Consider the following 21645-nt stretch of genomic DNA (forward strand, 5'->3'; position numbering starts at 1 on the left):
AAAAAATATTTTATCTACTTGCTTAAAACCTTTCAATGATTTCCCATTGCACTTTAAATAAAATCCATACTTGTAACCCACATGATCTGGCCCTCATTGACCTCTCTAACTTTATCTGCTACTGCTCTTCCTTATCCAAGCAGAAGTCTGTACTCAAGGCCTTTGCAACTGCAGTTTCTACTGCCTGGAATACTTTATCATAAGTCCTTGCATGACTGTCTTCTCTCATCTGTGGCAACTTGCCTAACAAGAGCCATCCTCCCCTTCTTCCTTACCAACAGAGCCCCAATTTTAGTTGAAAGAACATGTTCATTTAAAATACTTGATCCCCCAGTCTATGTTGTGGCTAGGAGTGATACAGTTCTGGCCAATGGGATGTAAGCAGAAATAACTAGGCACATTCTCCTGGGAAGCTTTTTAAAAGAGAGAAATAGGCTGGTATCCTCTACTTCTCCTCTCCCTTTCTGCATTTTCTGGCCATGACAATGGATGTGAGGCTAGACCCGAAGTTCTCAAAGTGTGGTCTCTAAAACCAGCAGTCTCAGGATCACCTGGCACCTTATTATAAATGCAACTTATTGAGCCCCACTCCAGACTGACTGAATCAGAAACTTTGGGGCTGGGGCACAGCAATCTGCATTTTAACAAGCCCTTCAGGTGATTCTTATGCATGCTGAAGTTGAGAGCTCTACTAAACTAGAGAATAACAGCCTCAGAGATGGCCAAAAAGGGAAGACTAGAACATCCGTGTCATCATAGAGGCACTGCTCCAGACTTGGACTGAGTCTTCTGGACTTGCAGTTATGTGAATAGTAATCCCTATTTGGTTACTCTACTGTGGATAGACTTCTGCTATATGCAACTGAAGGCAATTCTAATTGATAAATCATCTTTTAAATCTTGACTCAAATGTTCTTTCTTTGAGAGAACTTCTCTTGACTACTCTGCTTATACCCTACACCCCCAGCAAAGTCTTTCTCTATCATGCTATCCTATGTGCTTCCTCTGTAGCTCTCACCACATGTGGAAATCATCTCAATTACTTGCTTGTTTACACAGAGTCTGTAAGCTTTGTGCAGGTAGGACCTTTTGTCTTTGTCTTTTGCTGTACTCCAGCACATACACTAATACCTGGCACGTTACAGATGCTCTGTAATTATTTGTTGAATAATTAAAGAATTACAAAATTACATGTTCCATTTAGAACCAAGTATTTTTAAAACACTCAAATGAAAAATGATTCATTACAGATAATGTCACAATTTTTAGGAAAAATTTTGGTTGAAAAAGGTAACACATACACGTAAAAAAATATGTACAACACAAAAAGGCCCTCTGTGCTTGCTTGTGAACTCTTGATACCTTACTCTTAAGTGGCCTATCAATTCTAACACCATAAACAACTAATGAAATAGCTATATACACATTCAAAGCTCCACAGAAATGGACTGCATTAACTTAGCATTTCTTTGGCAACTTATCTTGCCACAGATATTATTTTGTGCTACTTCAATCAAAGTGTGTAACTTGTTTAATAACAAAATTTCATATGGCATTTGTGCTGGTTTGAATGTATTATGTCCCCCCAAATGCCATTATCTTTGATGCAGTCTTGTGTGGGCAGATGTATTAGTGTTGATTAGATTGTAATTCTTTGATTGAGTGTTTCCATGGAGATGTGACCCATCCAACTGCAGGCGATAACTCTGATTAGATAATTTCCATGGAGGTGTGGCCCTTGATTAGTTTATTGGAGCACTATATAAGCTCAGACAGACAGAGCAAGTTTGCCACAGCCAAGAGGGACACTTTGAAGAATGCACAGGAGCTGAGAGAGGAGCTGCAGCTTACAGAGCAACATTTTGGAGATGGAGTTTGAAAGCAGACTTTTGTTCTGGAGAAGCTAAGAGGGGACAATGCCCCAAGAGCAACTGAGAGTGACATTTTGAAAAGGAGCTGCGGCCTAGAGAGGAATGTCCTGGGAGAAAGCCATTTTGAAACCATAACTCTGGAGCAGATGCCAACCACGTGCCTTCCCAGCTAACAGAGGGTTTCCGGACGCCATTGGCCATCCTCCAGTGAAGGTACCCGATTGTTGATGTGTTACCTTGGACACTTTATGGCCTTAAGACTGTAACTGTGTAACCAAATAAACCCCCTCTATAAAAGCCAATCCCTTTCTGGTATTTTGCATAATGGACAGCATTAGCAAACAGGAACAGCATTTAAACACAAACATTTAAATATAAACAAATTCTGATCAATTTCTTTATGCATGCCAGAAGGACACACAATTAGATTTTAACCTGTTGGTTAAATTCTTACTCTTTCTTTCTTACTTTATTCTTCTAGGTCTAAGACTAATATCACTGCAAATAAATGAGGCCTTTGGCACTAGCCGATGCAGAGGATTTGTGGAGGGTACAGACTGGGGATTCCCAGGGGATGAATTTGAGATTTCTGCTCTCTGCTTGTTTGGGGAGTGAGCCAAGGACCCCCTGTGCAATGAGAGAGGTGAATTTTCTTTCTCTCACCTTCACCTCATATAAAACTGCTCTGGTCAAACTATGGAAATCTTTATAGCTTGATTATTATTTCTTTAATGATAAGCTGTTATGTAACATTTAAGCAAATTGTTAAATACTTTTCTCAATGAAGCACAGAGAATAATCAAATTTAACAAAGTATAATGCTTCCAACTTAGATTCTTGTCTACTTATTTCTTGAGGGGCTCCTAGGATTTAGATGGGCCTCTTTGGGGCCATAATTAGGGGAAAAAAGAAGCAGCAGAAAAGTGCCAGACACAGAGCGGGGGGCTGCTCACAGAGGAAAGAAGGGGCTCTGAGATTTGTTGAGACCATGTCCTCTCTTCCTCACAGAATCAGAAAAGGATTAGATTAAGTAGAGTTCCTGTTTCAGGTCCCTTCCAAATCCCTGCAGCTGTAAGGACTTCGTATCAGTAGCATCCCAAGTGTAAATTTGTGAGAAGCTGACCTCAACGCGCAGGCTGACATGGTAGATTTTCCTTCTTTTCTTTCCCCAGTGAAATGACCTTTTATCTTATGAGAAGCAGTGACCATCAGTTTCCATTTGAGTGACCTGACATTGCATCAGAACCAGCATCAACTGTACCAGCCTCACTTTAGTAATGACAGCATTTCATGCGGCACTCTTAACTGCATCAGTATTACCTGGGGAGTTGGCTGAAGATAATGCTGTTTCTGGAGCTCCACTCTCAGAGGTTCTGATTCAATAAGTGTAAGATGGAATCTGGGACTCTGCATTTTCACAAAGCTCTCCAGGTAATTCTGATTGAGGTAATACGAGGCTCATGGTTTGAGAAACACTGGCCTTGGGGAGTTGGGGGTCAGAATTCCCAGAATAAGACAGTGACCCAAGGTCTGCCAGGGCAGACAGTGACCTGGACAAAGGGTCCTTCTTGGGGAAGCCTCTGGCAAGCAGGTCATCTAGACTTGTCCTCACAGATCAGGAAGTCTCCATGGTGCCCAACTCCATAAGTGAACTAACATTTGGGCTCAGCACTTGACTTGACTTCAGGAGACGCAGCAAAATCCCAAAGTTCCAGACATGTTTTGGCTGCTTCTGGTCTGGGGGCCCAAAATCCTTTCCTTGCTTCTACTATGTTGTCACTGATGTCGGCCTAAGGAAGCCAAATAGACCCACACAGATAATATGTTGCTTGGGTATGGGTGAATATATACAGCTAGAGCAAATTCTGTCTGGGGAAATTCAGAAGTGTGAATTCCAGTTTGATAAACAGCATCAATAACTGACTGCACATCCGTATACGGCATCTGGATGGGAAATCCTGCGACCTAGACAAGAGACAGAACACAAACCCGCATTAGAATCAGGAAAGTAATCTGCTATCACTGTATGCAAGAAGATCAAGCAGCCTCAAATAAATGGTAATCATCAAATAATAGTTAACATTTTGTGAGTGCTTTCTATGTTCTAGATACAGTGTTAAATGCTTCATATAATATTTAATCCTCAAACAACCCTATGAAGTAGGTTCTATTATTATCCCTACTTGACAGGAGCAAAGTGAGATCTGTCTGATGCCAGAGCCTGTACACTTAACATTCCATATATTTGTACCCTTTCTAGAATAGCAAACTGCCTGCAAGGAAACAACTTCATCCTAAAAATGAAGGATTTAAGTGAGAATTTTGGAAGAATTTATTCAATATTGATTTAATCTTTACTTATTAAGTAACTACTGTGTGTTGGGATTAAAGGACTATGGAACATAGTTCCATGTAAAATTAGCTGACTATTTAATAATATGCAGTCAACAATTATAATCTCTTTCAAGCCTTATATTAGTTACTTAAGGAGGCTTTTCCTTAAATCTGTTCATGTGTTCTTCCCATTTGGTCCCCTAGTACATCATTCTTCCCCTAGCAAAGTACTTATTTATCATACTATATGGCAAGCACCTGCTTTCTGGTCTGTCTCTCTAATGACCCCATAGTCTCTGTGAATGCACAGGATTGCATCTGTCTTGTTCACTGTCATAACTCCAGTGCCTAGCACAATGCCTACCATATAGAATAAAAATAATAGTTAATATTTGTTAAGTATGTGCTAGGTGCTAGGTACTATTCTAAATATGAACTCATTTAATCCCTACCACAGCCACCAAACAGGTAACTATTTGTAGCTCTGTTTATCTTATTGGATAGAGTAGACGGTATAGAAGGGTTAGGTAATTCACCCTAAGTCAAAGCTAGTAAGTGGTTAAGCCAGGATTTGAACCCAGGCTGCAGGGTTCAACCCAGGTTTATGATTGTCAACTGTGTATTATTAAATAGTCAGATAATTTTACATAGGAACTCCAAGTTTTAACCTCAATTTATATTTAACTATGCTTTGCTTATCTGTTTACCCTCTAATTCTATTAAAAACAAACAAACAAAAAAACCTACCTATTCATGAATGAGTAGTGTCTGCAGACCCCTTCCTGGAAGTCTAAGGACTGATACCCACAGTCCCTCAACTCCCAGCAGATTCCTTCCTTCTATCCCGCAAGGAGGTTCCCGAGAAGACAGCTTCTAGTCTTTTGGCTGGTTGGGGGAAGGAATCTCACTCTTGGGAGGCTGTGGCTTCCAAAAACCCACTGAAGCAGCGCAGAGGGAGGAGGTGAGAGGCTGCCCAGAGCTGGGGATGGGAGAGGGGAAGGAAAGGGGGACTCTAACAATATACTGAATGGCCACCATGTTTGGTTATGGACTTGTTGAGTTTGAGATGCCTTTTAATCATCTAAGAAGATGTCAAATGGGCAGGTGAACATATGAGAGTGGCAGTCAAGGGAGAGGTCCTGGCTAGGTGTATAAATTTGGGAGTAATTAGCATATAGAAGATATTAAAGCTTGACTGGATCCTCTTGCCCAGTACCAAAGACAGTGAATCCAATCTATTACTACCATCTAGAGATCATTTCTTAATTTCTTAGTTACAGGGTGGTTTCCTTCTGGGCATCTTTTCCCAAAATTCATAGTTCACACATCATAACACACATGACTGGTTCCAAGAAAATGTCATATAATGTGCCCTGTTAATAGTTGTTTACCACATTTGAAATTCTTTGGTCTATAAATAAATGCATCTTAATGCCATAACACCTATCTTCTAGGATCAAGACAAGAGGCATTTCGGGGATATTTAAGATTGCAATTAGCTGGCTATTAAAGCATAGATAAATGTCACTGATGCATTAAATCATGTACAAACCGAATAAAATTGTAGCAGTCTTTCAAATTCGCTTTCTTCTTCAGATGAGACAATGCTTCCTGTTCCAAGTTCCAGCTTAGGGAGGATTTGTCTCAAAATAGAAGCACACTGCCGATTCCAACGTGTTGGCTGTTTAGGTCGCCATTCCATCATTTTACATTTCAGAGTTCTTTCAATCCTGAGGCAAGAATGCAAAGATTTTATGACAAGTTACAACTCATTTAATAAATGTGATAAGATTTCTGTTACTTTTATTCAAGTATGAGAATGATGCTTTTTAGACTTTGGAGTAAATCAGAACTCCATAGTTAAGGGTGTTTGCCATTATTCACATTAATTGAGTTGGGGAGAAGCAGGATCTTACTTGGTTTGGCAACGCAAGAAACTTCCCAAGTAGCTGGTAATTAGCTCTCGAAGGCACATCTATTTTCCAGTTACCTGGGTGTAGGCAGCTGCCCACTTGGTATGATTTGACAGCACCTATAGTCTTTACTGGGTTGACATTCCTACAGCTCCAAAACCCTCCTTTGACATAGGATATTGTGTTTCCAAGAAATTACCTTTGCAAAGATTCAGATATCTGGCCTGGGATGATATTAGCAGGGATGGGTTTATTAGATCAGCTAACAAATCAAGCAGAGTTGGGAGGAAATGAGTCACCGAACTTGGTGAGTATGATGTTCAGACTGTGTAGGATGATTGTGTAATTGATGCATAACAACACTGTGTGCTACAGAAGTTGCCAGGAGTCTCATTTTGAGTGAGTTCATAGTGCAAATATGTAGTTTGCATTCTGCAGAGGGTCTCAGAGGTGGCTACGCATCAGAATTACCTGTAGAGCTTTATAAAATATTTCACCTCCAGATATTAATTTAATGAGTCTGGTCTGGTCTAGTTCCACAAGCAATTCTGATGAAAACCAGAAGTTGAGGACCATTTCCCTACTGAATTTCTTCCTTTTTTGTTAAGACCGGAGAAAGAGGAGGGGGAATGAAAGGTGAGAGGTGTGTAGGTGTTTAGAGGGTGGTGCCCAGGAGTGGCAATATTGAGGTTTCTACCACCAAGCTTGGATTTTTACCTTATCCCAAGTCATGGACCGTTTACCATCATGTCCTTCCAAGAAACGTTAGCTTCTGCATTATGATTGCTGTAGGCTCAACAGGCATTTGCATTGAGGACTGTTCAACAGTGTGTTTCTGAGAGACAACCATTTTTAACTTAGACTCTCCTTTCAAGGAGTGCCTGGATGGCAGAGAGGCCATTTTCAGTGCATGTAACAAGAAACAGATGATTCAATAGGATGAATTATGATAATCTCCCTTTTCATGCTCCCACTGCTGAATCTAATTAAGTATTTTTGAGAGGCTGGGTTAGAGGATTAAAAGATGGATGAATGAGAAATTAGGGAGAAAACACAATAATCATAACATGTAATTAAAGATCATACCTGTTCTTTAGATCTTCTACCATGCTTTTATTAGTATCAGAATATTTCATTTCTTTAGGCTGAAATATAGACAACTGAATGTTAGAAAAGCTTCTAGGTAGACCATGTTTCTATCACAGTCACTCCTGGAGTGCTAGTTATAACAAAGGGGAAACCCAACCCAGCCTCATGTGGCAAAACATCCAATCACATATGTAAAACATAGATCACAGTATTTCATCTGACTTCAATACTACTTCACCATAGCATAGGAGGAGGAATAGATTTACCAAAGATTTCATGGCTAAGACAGAGCTGCTGTCCCCATTAATTTATTCAAACAAGTGCTTGACATACTTATTGCTTCCATTAGGAAATCTCTGACAGCTGCACTTGTCTCTTCCACTCGTGGTGTGACCTTGGCTGAGTGTGACCTTGGTTGAGTTTCTTAGCTCCTCTGAATCTCGGTTACCTCATCTTTTACTACAGAGGCAATAACAGTGCCTACTTCACCGGAGTTTTGTGAAGATTTTAAAATAAAGTAATATATGTAAATCTTGGCATATAATGAACACTCAATGAATATCAGATGTTATGATCATTACTGTTCTAACATGGGTTTTCATCTTCCTCCTTTGACTGAGTATTCTGTTTCTTTCAGCAGGCAGGAACCAGGTCTTCGTATATGCACACACACACACACACACACACACACACACACACACACAGGGTCCCTTTCAATTTTTGCTCTCTGCATGCCTGAACTCCAGGCACCCCTCCAGCAGCAGGGGGCAATGCTCTACCACATTCTCCTGAGCAAGAGAAGCTGGGAAGAGGGGAGGACTTGTCAAGCTCCCTGCTCCCACTCTGCCCTCCCTCCCCCCCTGCAAGGCTCACGTAGACGAGAGTGAGGGGCTGAGTTTGGACAGTTTTTCCTTTGTGTATGTCCATTGTCAGAAGAATACAGGCAGCTGTAGCAGCAGAAACAGCTATTTCTTCCTCACAAGTGGAATGAGGGCCATGTAAAAAGGAGACTTGACAGACCTCTAAGTCCTAGAGTACTTCAGGAGTGATTGAGAAGGCTCTGTCTGTCAAGTGAAGAGCTAAGCCCGTGGTTCCCACAGTGTAGTCTTCTAACCAGCAAACTCAGACCTGGTAATGTGTTAAAAATGCAAATTCACAGCCCCACCCAACAGACCCACTATTGTGTATTGAATCATGTCCCCCAAAAGATATATTGAAGTCTAAGTCTCCACCCCCACCCCCAACCTGTCAATGTGACCTTATTTAGAAATAGGGTCATTGCAGATGGAATGAGTTGAGTTAAAATTAGATCATGCTGGAGTAAGGTGGATCCTCAAAATTCAGTATGACTGGTGTCCTTCTAAGAAGGGGATAAGAGACACAGACAGACATTAGGGAGAATTCCATGTGATGATGGAGGCAGAGATTGAAGTGCTGCAGCTTCAAGCCAAGGAACACCAAGGATTGTTGGCAACCACCAGAAGCTAGGAAGAGGCAAGGAAGCACTCTCCTCTACAGGTCTCAGAGGGAGCGTAGCCCTACCAACACCTTGATTTGGACTTCTAGTTTCCAGACTGTGAGACAATAAATTTCTGTTGTTTTAAGCTACCTAAATTGCAGCCACCTAGATTGGTACTTTGTTGTGGCAGCCTCAGGAAACTAATACATCCACTGAGTCAGAAACTGTGGGGATGAGGCCCAGAAATCTGTGTTTTGACAAGCCCTCCAGATGATTCTGAAGCTTGCCATAATTGGAGAACCAGTAGATTAGGGAATAGTCTCAGGCACAGGGAGTTTCCCCGCAGGAGAGCATGGCAGGAGATGGAGTTACCAGATGAAGGGGAATAGAGACTCCATCATCAAGTTGTGGGGGCCAGCAGGTATCCCAGATAAGAGAGGTAGACTGAACTCCCTGATTGCTGTCAATCACTGCCCTGCTTCCCCCCAACTCCTGGAGGTAAGTTAGGACACCTTCAGGCCTGACAAAGAGGAGTCTTGCAAGCCTGAATTATATTGACTCAGTAAGTTTATAGGATGTTTGCCCACTTTTTATTTCCTTTTCTGGCAAAGGCCCTTTCTTTCTTTCAGGGAACATATGTACTTCAAAACTTCAAGAAGTTTTCCCAGGCAAACCCCTCTGAGTATCCACATTCTCATCACACACACTCTATTCTGTGTTCTCAACTGTGTGTAACAGATTGTGTTCACAGTGGCTTACACGCGGCCAGGTGGAAGACTGAAGGCCATTTACATAAAGGAAAGAAATCAGTAGAGAGTTAAGTCAAATGCAACTATGCATTTTATATTTATAGATTCAATTTGGCAGAGCTTTACTTTCCATTCTCAGCCAGAGTGGCTTTTCAAGACAGATTTTGACCATGGCAGCCCTTGCCTTAGTGACATCGGCTTCTGATTGCCCTGTGATGAAGGCCCAAGTCCTTACCAGGACACTGCTCACCCCTCAGCTCCTTTCTGCACACTCCCTGGCAGCGGCCAAACTGGTCTTTCAGCTCCTTGACAGACACCCCCTTGCCGCAGCAGGCCTCCGCACCTGCTGTTCCTCATCTAGGCCAGCTTCTATTCACCTTTTCTGACCCAGCTTGTATATCACTATTTTCCAAGAAGCTCCTGCAACTCTCCCTCCCCTTAAATCCTCCTGCTGTGTGCTCCAAAAGCACGTGCATTTCTTCTGCAATAGCAGTTATCATTTTGTACCGCAATTGCTTCTCTCCCTCTGTTTCTTCCTTTAGAACACAAGTTCCCAGAATACTGAGACATGTCTGTCTTTTTCCTTGTGGTACCTACACTGAACATGGTGCTGGCTCACAGCAGCACTGAAATATTACCTGAATGATAAAAGAATGATTAAGTATTATACAACAACAAAAACCCTCATCTCTAAATGGTTCATTCTCACATACATCATAGTCACAGCTATGGGATGGGAAAAGCAAAACAGGCTATGGATGTCATAGACATGGTTTGCCCTCCTTTAAAATGACTTTTACCAACAAAAAAATACAAAAATGTGTATATATGCTTGCATATGCATGGAGAATGTCTAGAAAGATGCATAAGAATCTAGTGCATATGTCATAAGCATATATACATACATAATCTAGGGTGTAGGAAAATGGTGTTGAAAGGGAGAGAAACTTTTCATTTTACACACTTTGGTACTGTTTGATTTTTTCCTCCAGAAACCATGCATTCCTTTTTGATACTGTGAGCTGTCTCAAATCTATAGGCAAAGTACACAGAATAATGTAATGAGCAGTCACCCAACATACCTACCGTCTAGCTATATCTAATCTTTGCATTCTTTCATATTTGTTTTAGATTTCTTTCAAAATAAGTAAAAATTAAAGATAAACTTGAAGCACTCTATATACTGCTTCCTGATCTCATTCTGTTTTTTGATTTTCCTCCTTGGAGGTAACCTCTAAGCTGAATTTGGTATTATCATTCCCATAAATGCGTTAGACTATCACTATATATCTATATATACATACACAATATACAGTTTTCAAACTCCACGTAAGTAGTTTTTTACTGTATGTGCCATTCCACATCTCCCTTGTTTTGCCTAATATTACGTTTTTTAACACTTATCTGCACTGACATGCATGGCTCTAGGTCAATGGTTCTTAACATTGCCTGCACAATGGAATCATCCCAGGGGCTTTAAAAAATACTGATGTGTGGGCTCTACCCTTAGAGATTCTGATGTAATGGATGTACAGCCAAGTTGAGAACTACATTAAATCAGTTCATACATTATTTCTACTGCATTATTATTTTAAAATTTCATTGCATGAGTACTCAAGTATTCATTATGCCGTTAACAAACTATTTCCAATTTTTTGCTATTTGAAGCAATTCTAAAATGCACATTGTTGTACTTGTCTTCCTGTGCATATGTGCATAAGTTACTCTAGGGTACATACTTAGAAGCTGGTTTTGTGGATTAAAGACTGAGTATCTTCAACTCTACCAGGTACCCTCATATTGCTTTCCAGAGTATTCACAGCAATTTATGCTCCCATCATTTTTCTGCATCTTCACCAACACTTGGTATGATTATAAATTTAAAATTTTTTTTGCCAATTTTATGCATTTGAAATAGTGTCATTGCTTTAAATTGTATTTCCCTGATTACGTGTGAAGTTGAGCATTTGAGTTTCTGCTCCTATGAATTGTCTTTTGCCTTTTTTGTTTTGTTTTGTTTTGGTTTTTCTTTCATCTTCTCTCTCCCTCTGGGCTCACAGCAACTAATTTCTGGGTTTTGCAATTGCCTGCACACTCCTTTCTTAGGGTACTCAATCCAGAAAGAGCTGTCGATATGGTCCAGAGGTGAAACCGAGCACCTCGCAGACCCACTAGCAGAGCCATCTAGTGCTTATGTGGGTTCCTTGTCTCAGGCCTGTGCTTTGGTCTCCTGCCTCTCAGCATTTTTAGCTCTACAGCCCCAGGCAGTGAGTTTGCAGCTTTTTACCCCAGTCTTCTTTCAAAGTTGGGGTGATGGTAGTTCTATTGCAGTCTCTGGCTTCAAAAAGTGAGATTGGCTTTTGTTTCCACCTTTTCAGGGAGCTTTTCAGATCGTGTGGCCACAACTGCTTTAGCCCCACTCACTGCTAGTGTTTCTGTCCTGGTTCCATTCCATGAAGCAACTATCAAGGTTTGGAGCCAGGCAATTCTTTTTGTTTTTTATACTTTATCACTACCATAGGTATGGAACAAAAGGGCTACAGTTCAAAGTAAAAACTTACTACATCATCTTGAACATTATTTTATATTTTATGATTAAAAATATTTTAAATTCTGTATTAAAATTTAAATTCACATTTGAGATGACAGCTGCTTTGCAATTTTTCTGTTTTGCAGGTAGAGGAAAATGACCACAGTAGCTCCAACATGCGCTGGATGGCAGAGAAATCTAGTTTTTGATTAACATTTGCCAAAGAATTCAATAAACAATCAGCTATAGAAACATAAGAGGACCTCTCTACCCTAGTAATGACTAGAATCAAAGGCAACTGTCATATAGACACACCTTGAAAAATAAGATTTACCTGTATGCTTTGTGCTTTTGTCCCCTGGAAATTTTTTGGAAGCAACTGTTTCCAGAAACTGTCCTTTGAATAGTCAAAATGTACAGCCATTGGTGTATTATTTTGTTGAATATTAAACCAGACCTATGAAAACATTAACCTAAAATCAGTATAGGTCCATGGCAGCATAAGGCCTATGGTTGGTAAGGCAAGAGCAAAAGTTTACAGTCCTGATACCCAACAAAGTGGCAGAAGTCAAGGAAGGTGATGAGGCAGAAGGTAAAGAGATTCCAGGGTTATATTAACGTTAGACTGTCTCGTTGGTTCTTAACCCTGGAAGCACTACAGAATCACCTGGGGAGCTTTAGAGATAAAAGATTGCCCAGAACCCACACTCAGAGATTCCGATTTTTCTCCAAGCTCTTCTGGTGATTCTAATGCACTGGTGTGAAGGAGCACTGGTTTGACTCTTTGAGAAGTAAAATAACATTTTCCCCCACATACTTACATTTCCATCATCAAACAAACAGTCTATACTTTGTAAGGGACAAAATGGGTCAAACTGCTTATGACATTGCCCAGTTAGTGGATTCCAAAGCAAATATTCATCAGTTTCTTGAGTTAATACATAAGCCACATGTCCCTGTATGATAAAAAAGGAGTTAAAGTCATTTTGGGTGGATGATTGACTTAACTCATTCCTGTATATGGGAATTACAATGTAAGCATCTGACATTTTTGATTTCTAAAAGATTTAAGGGCTTTTGGTGGGGGGCGGGGAACAAACCCAAACCCCAGGGATCCTCAGGCCGGGGTTAGCATGAGGATTCATTCAGATGAAACAATATCTGAGCCAGTGCTGCCTACAGGAAAGTTTGTTGAAATATTGTTGACTGTTTACTGCCATCTATAGGCACTTAAAACTACAGCAGGTGATCATATGGGGAAATTAACCACAGGCTTTTAGCTGACAAACTTGACACAGAAATAATAAGATATGCCGAGGGAAAATAGATAAATAAGTGATCATGACAAAAACCATAAGGCAAGCCTGACAATGTTGGTACTTATCAAGATGTTTATGATAGAGTGAGAAATAGTACAAAAGAGGACAGATTTCTGAAGATATGAAAGGAGGGGTAGTATATAAATTAAATGAAATATTTCAGATAGGTAAGCATGAATTTCTGATCCACTTCTTGTAAGATTAAAAACTGGAGAGTGGAGAGTTGTGTTTCTTAAATATCTTAAACATAGTATTAGAAACACACAACGCTTATGACGACAACCCCCACTACCACTGTAACTATTACTAAAATAACCACGACCAGCACCACCACCCACTTGATTGAGTAGTTTCCATGAGCAGGGTGCTGTTCTCAGTGCCTTACACGCACTATGTAATTTAATATTCCCAGTAACCCCATGAAATAGCACTATTATTAATACCATATTATAAAGGAGTAAAACAAAAGGAAGTCACTCTTTACATTGAAGAAATTTAATTGTTTGCCCATGAAACTCCCTAATTAGCTTGTGAAAAGATGAAAACTTGGGGTTGAAGTCTTTCAAATTTGCAGTTGAAATCTGATTTAATTTTCTTTACACTTTTTAATATTAACTCCAGCACTTACTTCCAACATTGAGGTTCCCAGAAGAACCAAAGCTTTCTTTCCAAAATACAGAAAGAAATTACAAAGAAGTATAGCATGTTCTTCTTTATTTCCAACAGCCAAACTGATGCAATGCTAAGACAAAACAAAAGCAGCATTAAGGACTGAAAGAAAGGAAAGGGAAAGTTGAGCAATGTAAGCATCCAACAGATTAGAGTCCATCTATTCTCTGTCATTTCAAATGCATCTATTTTTATCAGGTTGCTGAGATGACAGCAAAGTCAAGAACTCTAGCTTCTTTTGCCCTGACAAAATATTAGGGCATTAGAAGAAGAGAACACTGACTTGGAACAATGGGGTCACCTTTCTTTTTGGACACAATGTGGTTATTGTGCAGGGTGCTCAGATCATTTAAATTCCAAAATAGGGCATTTTTGCTTAGGATAAATGTTAAACTGCCTGGCAAACAGGAATATATGGACTAGTATTTTGAAGAATCTTATCTGATAGGAAATCACACAGTGTTTTTGGTCAATGGAGCTACATTCTATCCTGTATCAATATAGTTGAATTCCTCAAGTCAAGGAGAGGGAGAGAGAGGAGTGGGAGCACAATTAGGAAGACTGATTGAAACTTTTTCAACTGAAAGAGCTAACAGCACACCTGGGTGTAACAGATCAAATACAGTGTGCCTAGTAAAGCAGTGGTGGCAGGAGAGGAAAAGTACAGCAGAGGTGGCAGACTGGTGGTTTATGACTTAGTTGTTGCCTACAGATGTGTTTTGTTTGCCCCCCCCTCCGAATGTTAAAAATATAATTGGGAAATTTCACATAAAAATCTGGATTTCTGGTTTAGCTTGAAAAATCAGAGCATTTGACTGCATGAACCCAAATGTTCATGTGGCAACAATCTGTTGTTGCTGAGTACGAGCTGCACTATTTACATCAACCAGGTGCTCTCCAGTCCATTATAATTCCAGATAAGAGGCTGTGTGGCCAGGGAAGGGGGAAATGGGGGCGACATGTCCAGAGCTTGGAAGCTTATGACAATGAACACTTACGAAGTTTTAAAAATGTGTGGAAAACTTATGTTTATAAATCCATAGGAGCTTGAATACAGTCACATTTGAATTTCAAATAAACCACAATTATTGTAATTAGACCATATAACCAAATCACTAGTGCCTTCTAGTGACACCTCCCCCGAATTGCAGGCTCAGCTTCTGTGAGGAATCAGTAAGTTTTTTTCAAAATGTTAAATATGCGAAGCTTGTTAAGTCAATGGAAAGAAGAGTCATTTCAAAGAGTTGGAAAAGTACTTATGGAGATGAATACTTCAAGAGGATTTTTAGAGAAGGGTGAAAGGTGGTACTGGTGACTGCATATTAGGTGGGAGAAAATAACTCTTGTCTTGTGACAATTTAATCAGTTATACATTCACAAGTATCCTGTGGTCAAAGAGTTCATGTCATTGGGAAGGCCTTAGCCAAAGGAATCCCAAACCTGTAGTAACCTCTTGGTTTTGGGTATTGTATTTGGGTGGAAGTTGGGGTGGCAGACTCAGGCTACTAATAGTTGCCTGAATGGTTATGTTTAGCTCAGCCTCTTTCAATGTTCTGCAGGATCATAATGCCCCTGAATACATTCTGATTAGTTCAAATAGTATCAGAAGAGTCTAGAGTGAATGGCACCTTTTTGAGTTGATTTGAATTATTTCCATAGATTCTTACAGAACTGAAAATGATGTATAAAAGTATCCAATGCTTTAAAATTTCATGAGGCAAAGTACAACCTAAGTGCATAATATTTTTTAAAAAGGCTTCTTTAAAAGACAAGCAAATAAGAAACACTATACATTTTATTTATAAAATGTAATTTATTACCTCGGATGTCATCCATATATCAGAGTCATCATTTTCATCCAGTGTATTAGGCATAAAAGGAATCAAAGATACAAATCGAGCAATGAGATCCTGGAATAACATTAACTAACATTTATTGAGTGTGTAGTATATACTTACCACCAAACACAGTGCTTTACATGCATTATCTCATTAGTCCTCCTACAGGCCTATGAAATAAACACTATTTTTAATTCTTGTTTTTAAGAGGAAACAAGCTTACAGTGCTAAAATAACTTGTCCAGTATCACACAGTTAATATAATATGTGGAGTCTCTGGGGATTGAGCCCGTTGACCTGACTTCAGAGCATGCATGTTAACCATTACATTTTATTATAATAAATTATTAAAATTTTAAACATTATACATTACACATATACTTTCAATTATAACTAAAAAATTGAGAAAAGATGTTGAAGAATAACAATGCTTTGATTTGCTCTTAAAAGGTTCTAGATAGAATTATTTTTATTAATATAAACTGCTGCAGCAAGGAGAGAGTAGTACAGCTTGTTTTCTCAAACAAAATGGAGAGGAGGAATCAGACTATGGTGGGAAAGGAGAAAGGAACACAAATAAACAAATGAGTTAACACAGAAAGTTTAACATCTTAATTGATTTTCATTAGTTCCAATTTATGAATTATTATGATTTTTTACATAGGTCGTGTTTTCCGACTTCCTGAAATTAATTAAACAGAGTTCACAGCCCTTGATGAACAAAGAAGCTAAAATTTATATATTTAAAAAAAAGATAAGGAGAGATCTGGAAATAAATCTGAGAACACTATTAGCTCTTTGGATGTTGGGTGCCAGAAGACAGGCAGGAAGAAACCCATGATGGAAAAGGAGAGCGTAGCAAAAGTCCTACATGACGACTTCTGATTTTAGCATAAAAATTCCCGCTAGGCAGGCGCACGCGAGCGGCTGCAATGGCACTGTCGTGCACGCTGAACAGGTATCTGCTGCTCAGGGCGCAGGAGCACCTGGAGTTCTGCCCCCGAAAACAATGCCTCGATGACTACTACTATAGTTTGGTGCCACTGTCTTGATTCATGCTAAGGCTCCAGCACATCATTACTGTGAATGTCAACAAGAAACCGACAAGAAATAGTCTTTGCTTTCACTTTTGGAGGTCAGTTCACCAGTAGCCGGGAAACTTATGCGAAGTCTTCATTTTGGATTCTTAGCATTCCTTCTGAAGATATTGCCAGAAACTTAATGAAACGGACAGTATGTGCCAAGTCTATATTTGAACTATGAGGTCATGGGAAATCTCCGAAAGAGCTGTACAGTTAGTTCTCTTAAAAACTACCCCGTGGAGAAGATGGTTCCTTTTCTACATTCCGATACTATGTATAAAATAAAGATTCACACGTTTAATAAAACATTAACCCAAGAAGAAAAAGTCAGACAAATGGATGCACTTGAATTTTTGCCATTTGAAGGAAAAGCGAATTTTTAAAAGCCACAGCATATATTTTCTGTTTTGGAGGATTACGGTTTGGACCCAAATTGCATCCCTGAGAATCCAAATACTATTTTCTTTTGGTAGATGGATTGCAGATGGACAGAGAGAGAGCTCATTGAGTCATACAGTGTCAAAAGGAGACATCTTATTGGAAATACAAGCATGGATGTCGGTTTATCATTCATCATGTGCAACCACAGAGAAGTGAAAGAAAATGATACTGTCTTTGATCCATTTGTTGGAACAGGAGGCCCCCTGATCACATCTGCTCATTTTGGTGCATATGTATATGGGACACACATAGACTACAACACAGTTCATGGCTTGGAAAAGCTGGAAAGAAAAACCACAAATGGAGAGGGCCAGATGAAAACATTAGGACAAATCTTTGTCAGCACAGTTTAGAAAAGTATTACCTTGATATCCTGGTTTCAGATGCATCTAAACCCTCCCGGAGGAAGGGCACATATTTTGATGCAGTCATCACTGATCCTCCATATTGTATCAGAGAGTCAATGAGGACAGGTTCACAGAAGGAACTACCAAAGGGAATAGAAAAATATCCAGAAAGCCACGTTCCTGTTTCCTGGAGTCATCATCTGAGTGACCTGTTAACCTTGCAGCTGAGAGCCTCATATTAGGTGGAAGATTAGTCTATTGGATACCAGTGTAAACACCAGAATACACTGAAGAGATGGTACCCTGACATCCTTGCCTGAAACTTACTAGCAACTGTGAGCAGAAGCTTTCCAGTCACACATCAAGGCACTTGATAACAATGGAAAAGGTGAAGAAATTTGAGAACCGGGACTGGTATTCACATCTCTTAAGTGATCAGATTCTGCCATACCAAGGTCATAATTCCTTTTGTGATAAATATTTCAGTGGGGTAACAAAAAGAATTGCCAAGGAAGAAAAATCTAGCCAGGAGTGAAAATTAAAATCGACAATGAAGAAAGAACAAGGATATGATAGAAAAGACATCTGGATGTGGACTTTCAGGTATGATCCAAAAAATACATACTGTTTTAAATGATTTCATATTAAAAAAATACCACAAAGTAAATTGAGCAACTCTTTTAAAATTAGCTGGTTTTATACAATATTTTATTGTATGTGGTTTTTTTTAAACTTCATATTTGTACTTTCAAGTATTAATGGATATTGGCTCAAAACAGTTATATTTTTTACCATTAATTTATAAAGGGAATTATTGTTGGCTATTAAACTGATATCTGCTGGATGTGTTATAGGCAGGTAATAGTGGTTGAAAATTTTTCAATAGGTAGAATTGTTTAATTTGTTTTGGATTGTAATTAATTTACCTTACCATTAATAAAGCTTATGGAGAATTCTTCAAAAGAAAAGTTCAGCTAAGTGAGCTTTATAATTCACAAAGTGTACAAATATTCCGAGGAGAGGCAATTAATTAAATGGAAACTGAATAAACAAAAGGTATAAGCAATTCTTCACAGAAGCCCTTTAATCAAAGCTTATTTATTTCTTAAAGGGAGACATATTTCTGATTTCCTATTTTCCTTTCTCAAAATGGAAGAGCGATAAGCTCTTTTGAGCATATGAGTAAGTCTTCACTTAACATGAAATTAGATTTTGAACATGTATCTCTTTCCTCAGCCAGTAAACAGGTATCCATAGAGACACATGGAGGTGAAGTGGGAGGTGCTGGGTTGGCAGTTTACAAAGCCAAGTAGCTTCTTCACTCCCATGCACAGTGAGCAGCAGTCCTGAGAGACACACTCCTCAGAAGGACACAGCCCCTTTAGGAGCATTACTTTTTATTTTTCCTGGAAGCCCAAGGAATTTTTCTGTCATTTTTCAAAGTTTGGAAGAAAACCAGTGAAGACTGGTGTGAAATCTGAGACTCACTACTTCAAGTAGGCAGAATTAAGGGAATCAGGAAGACATGTTTTCTTCTATCTGGGGCTCATGGATGGTGTCTCAAGAAGCTTTATTTTAAGGCAAAACAATTTTGTCAAGAAAGATATACTCAAAGTTAGTAAAAAAAAAAATTAAACAAGTTAAAATAAATATAAATTTGGAGTGATGAAAATGTTCTAAAATTTATTGTGCTGATGGCTGTACAATTCTGTGACTACACTAAAAACTCTTGAAATGTACATTTTTGATGGGTGAATTATATAGTATACAAATTATATCTCAATAAAACAATTGAAAATAAATATAACTTACAAGTGTTGCATTAGAATCATGAAGAAATATATCCAGAAGTTGTTGAGGTGGATTTAATGCCTTGATGTATCTCGTTATTATGATCTGTTTCCCTTCATCATTAAAAACAGTAGTTATGATTCTTCGGTTAGGAAACAATGCCTTGCAATTTTTTTTAAAAATCTGTGCTCTCTGCAAAATATCTATTTGATCTGAAAACTAGAATCAAATTTAAAATATATTGACATTGTACCATCTTGTTTCACAGGAAAATATCAAGAACCAATGTTTATTTTTGCTAGCTTTGAAATTATCACTGTTTTTAAAAAATGGTTGATACTTCTTTGAGGATATATATAAAAGTAATTCAATGTAAAACTTACCTTATCTAGTTCTGGATTACAGGTAACATGTGATATTTGAGGTTCAATAGTAGCAAAAATATTTAAAAAGGTACATTCTTTTAAATCTTGCCCATTGTAATCTTCTTTAGGAGACACATAAGTCTTACTCCAAGTATATCCAAGCAAAACTGGTGGAATATTTACTTGAAATGTTCCACTAATCTGAAAGAAGATATCAGTGTAATAGATTATGCATAATGAAAATACACTTCCATCAAATATACTATGGGCCCAGCTCAGTACATTCCACAAGGGAACAGGCTTGCATGAGTGCATGCTGATTCTACTAATATGCACTTACACAAGGAAGTTTGGGTTCTCCAAGGTGATTTGTTCAGTCAGCCTCACACCTTGGCTCCCTGCCTAACGTGTACCTAGGTGGAGAGTGCAGAAGTAAGAAAGGGATGAAATGAGGAAGCAAGTTATCATACCATAGATATAATACCTCTGAGAAAAATCTAATTCAGGTTCAGAGGAGATGCTAAATGATTGTATTATACTTTGCATTGAGTCTAGAAAGAGAAAAAAAAAGTAACAGGAAGGACAACCCTGAGACCCACAGGAAGAGGGAGTTTGTATGTGTGTGTGCAAGGCATTGTGCCCCCAATGCTTGATATACATCAGATGGAATCAATAAGGAAGATATTGTCTTTATCTCCATTTTACAGATAAGAAAACTGAGGCTCAGAACGTTTAAGTAATCTGTGCAACATTACACAACCAATGAGTAGCGGAACCAGGATTACAACCTGAATTTGTTGACCTCGGAAGGCCGCCCTCTTAATTAAATCTCTATCCTACAGACTGGCCTGAGATTGAGAAATGTCTCCAAGGATTTACAACTGTGGGAAGTCCTATATCCCCAAACACTTAGATCCCTACTGCTCTTTATTTGAAGCACTTATCTTTGCAACATGCTCCCTCATGACTTTGTTTTACATTATGCAGGCAGTTCTACTCCACTACCTAACATCCATTATCCCCTTTCTTACCAACAGTTTTAAGTGGCAACATGACCACTGTGGAGAGGAGAGGCCAAATCACGTAAATAAAATGTAAGCAGAAATCTGCTGGGTTTTCTGGGGGAAGTGGCTGTTTTTCTGATACAGGCATTGTCCCTCTTCCTCCTGCCTGCAACATGGATATGAGGATGAGTTGTGGTGATCATTTTGCAACCATGAGGATGAAAGCCACATGGGAAGGATGTTGGAACAGAAAGACAAAAGGGGCTTGGATCTTTGGTGATATCCCTGGATCTGCTGCACTGGCATCTGGACTTCTTTTTAGGTGAAATAAACAGACCCTTTACCTATGTCGGCCACTTAAGTTTTCTGTTTAAAGTCAAATGGAAGCCTAACTGTTACATATGTGATTCCTTGTGAATTAAATGCCCTCATTTGCTTGACAAACTCCTCTACTCATCTTTAAGGACTTGATTAAAAAGTTATTTCCTTTGTAAAGTTTTTGCCGACCCTTCACTTCTCTCCATTGCCATCTTACCCCTCCCTACAACCAAGGAAGAGTTAGGTACTCCCTACTATATGTTCTCGTAGTACCTTCTCATGCCTCTGTGAAAGCACTACAGCATTATCACATTGCACTGAAATATTAATTTTCTTCCATAGACAGTAAACTCCTTGAGGGTAGAAAATTCATTTTTGAATCTCTAGTGTATGGCATAAGCTTAGAGATGATCTTGCCTAAGATCATTCAATAAGTAACAGGGCCCAAAGTGGAGTCTTGGCTAGGATATTTTATACTTTGCAGGTCATGTAGGGATATTCCTGCTACATAACCCAAGACCAGAAT

General features: G+C 39.0%; 1 protein-coding gene and 1 pseudogene across 1 annotated transcript in view; one reads left to right on the plus strand and one right to left on the minus strand.

Annotated features, from left to right (window-relative positions):
- Positions 1-3638: 3638 nt before the first annotated feature.
- The window catches only part of CC2D2B (coiled-coil and C2 domain containing 2B), a 161469-nt gene continuing 143462 nt past the window's right edge, over positions 3639-21645 (minus strand). The window contains exons 26-34 of the mRNA XM_037803884.1: positions 19816-19998; positions 19454-19651; positions 15754-15843; positions 13893-14006; positions 12767-12901; positions 12280-12402; positions 7205-7263; positions 5758-5935; positions 3639-3836 (exon numbers count right to left, since the gene is read on the minus strand). Of these exons, the coding sequence (XP_037659812.1) occupies positions 3648-3836; positions 5758-5935; positions 7205-7263; positions 12280-12402; positions 12767-12901; positions 13893-14006; positions 15754-15843; positions 19454-19651; positions 19816-19998 (1269 nt within the window). The 3' untranslated portion in view covers positions 3639-3647. The remainder of the gene's footprint in view (positions 3837-5757; positions 5936-7204; positions 7264-12279; positions 12403-12766; positions 12902-13892; positions 14007-15753; positions 15844-19453; positions 19652-19815; positions 19999-21645) is intronic.
- On the plus strand, positions 17097-20998 carry LOC119510301 (annotated as a pseudogene).

This window comes from Choloepus didactylus, chromosome 15, assembly GCF_015220235.1.
Source record: "Choloepus didactylus isolate mChoDid1 chromosome 15, mChoDid1.pri, whole genome shotgun sequence".
Classification (NCBI taxonomy): domain Eukaryota; kingdom Metazoa; phylum Chordata; class Mammalia; order Pilosa; family Megalonychidae; genus Choloepus; species Choloepus didactylus.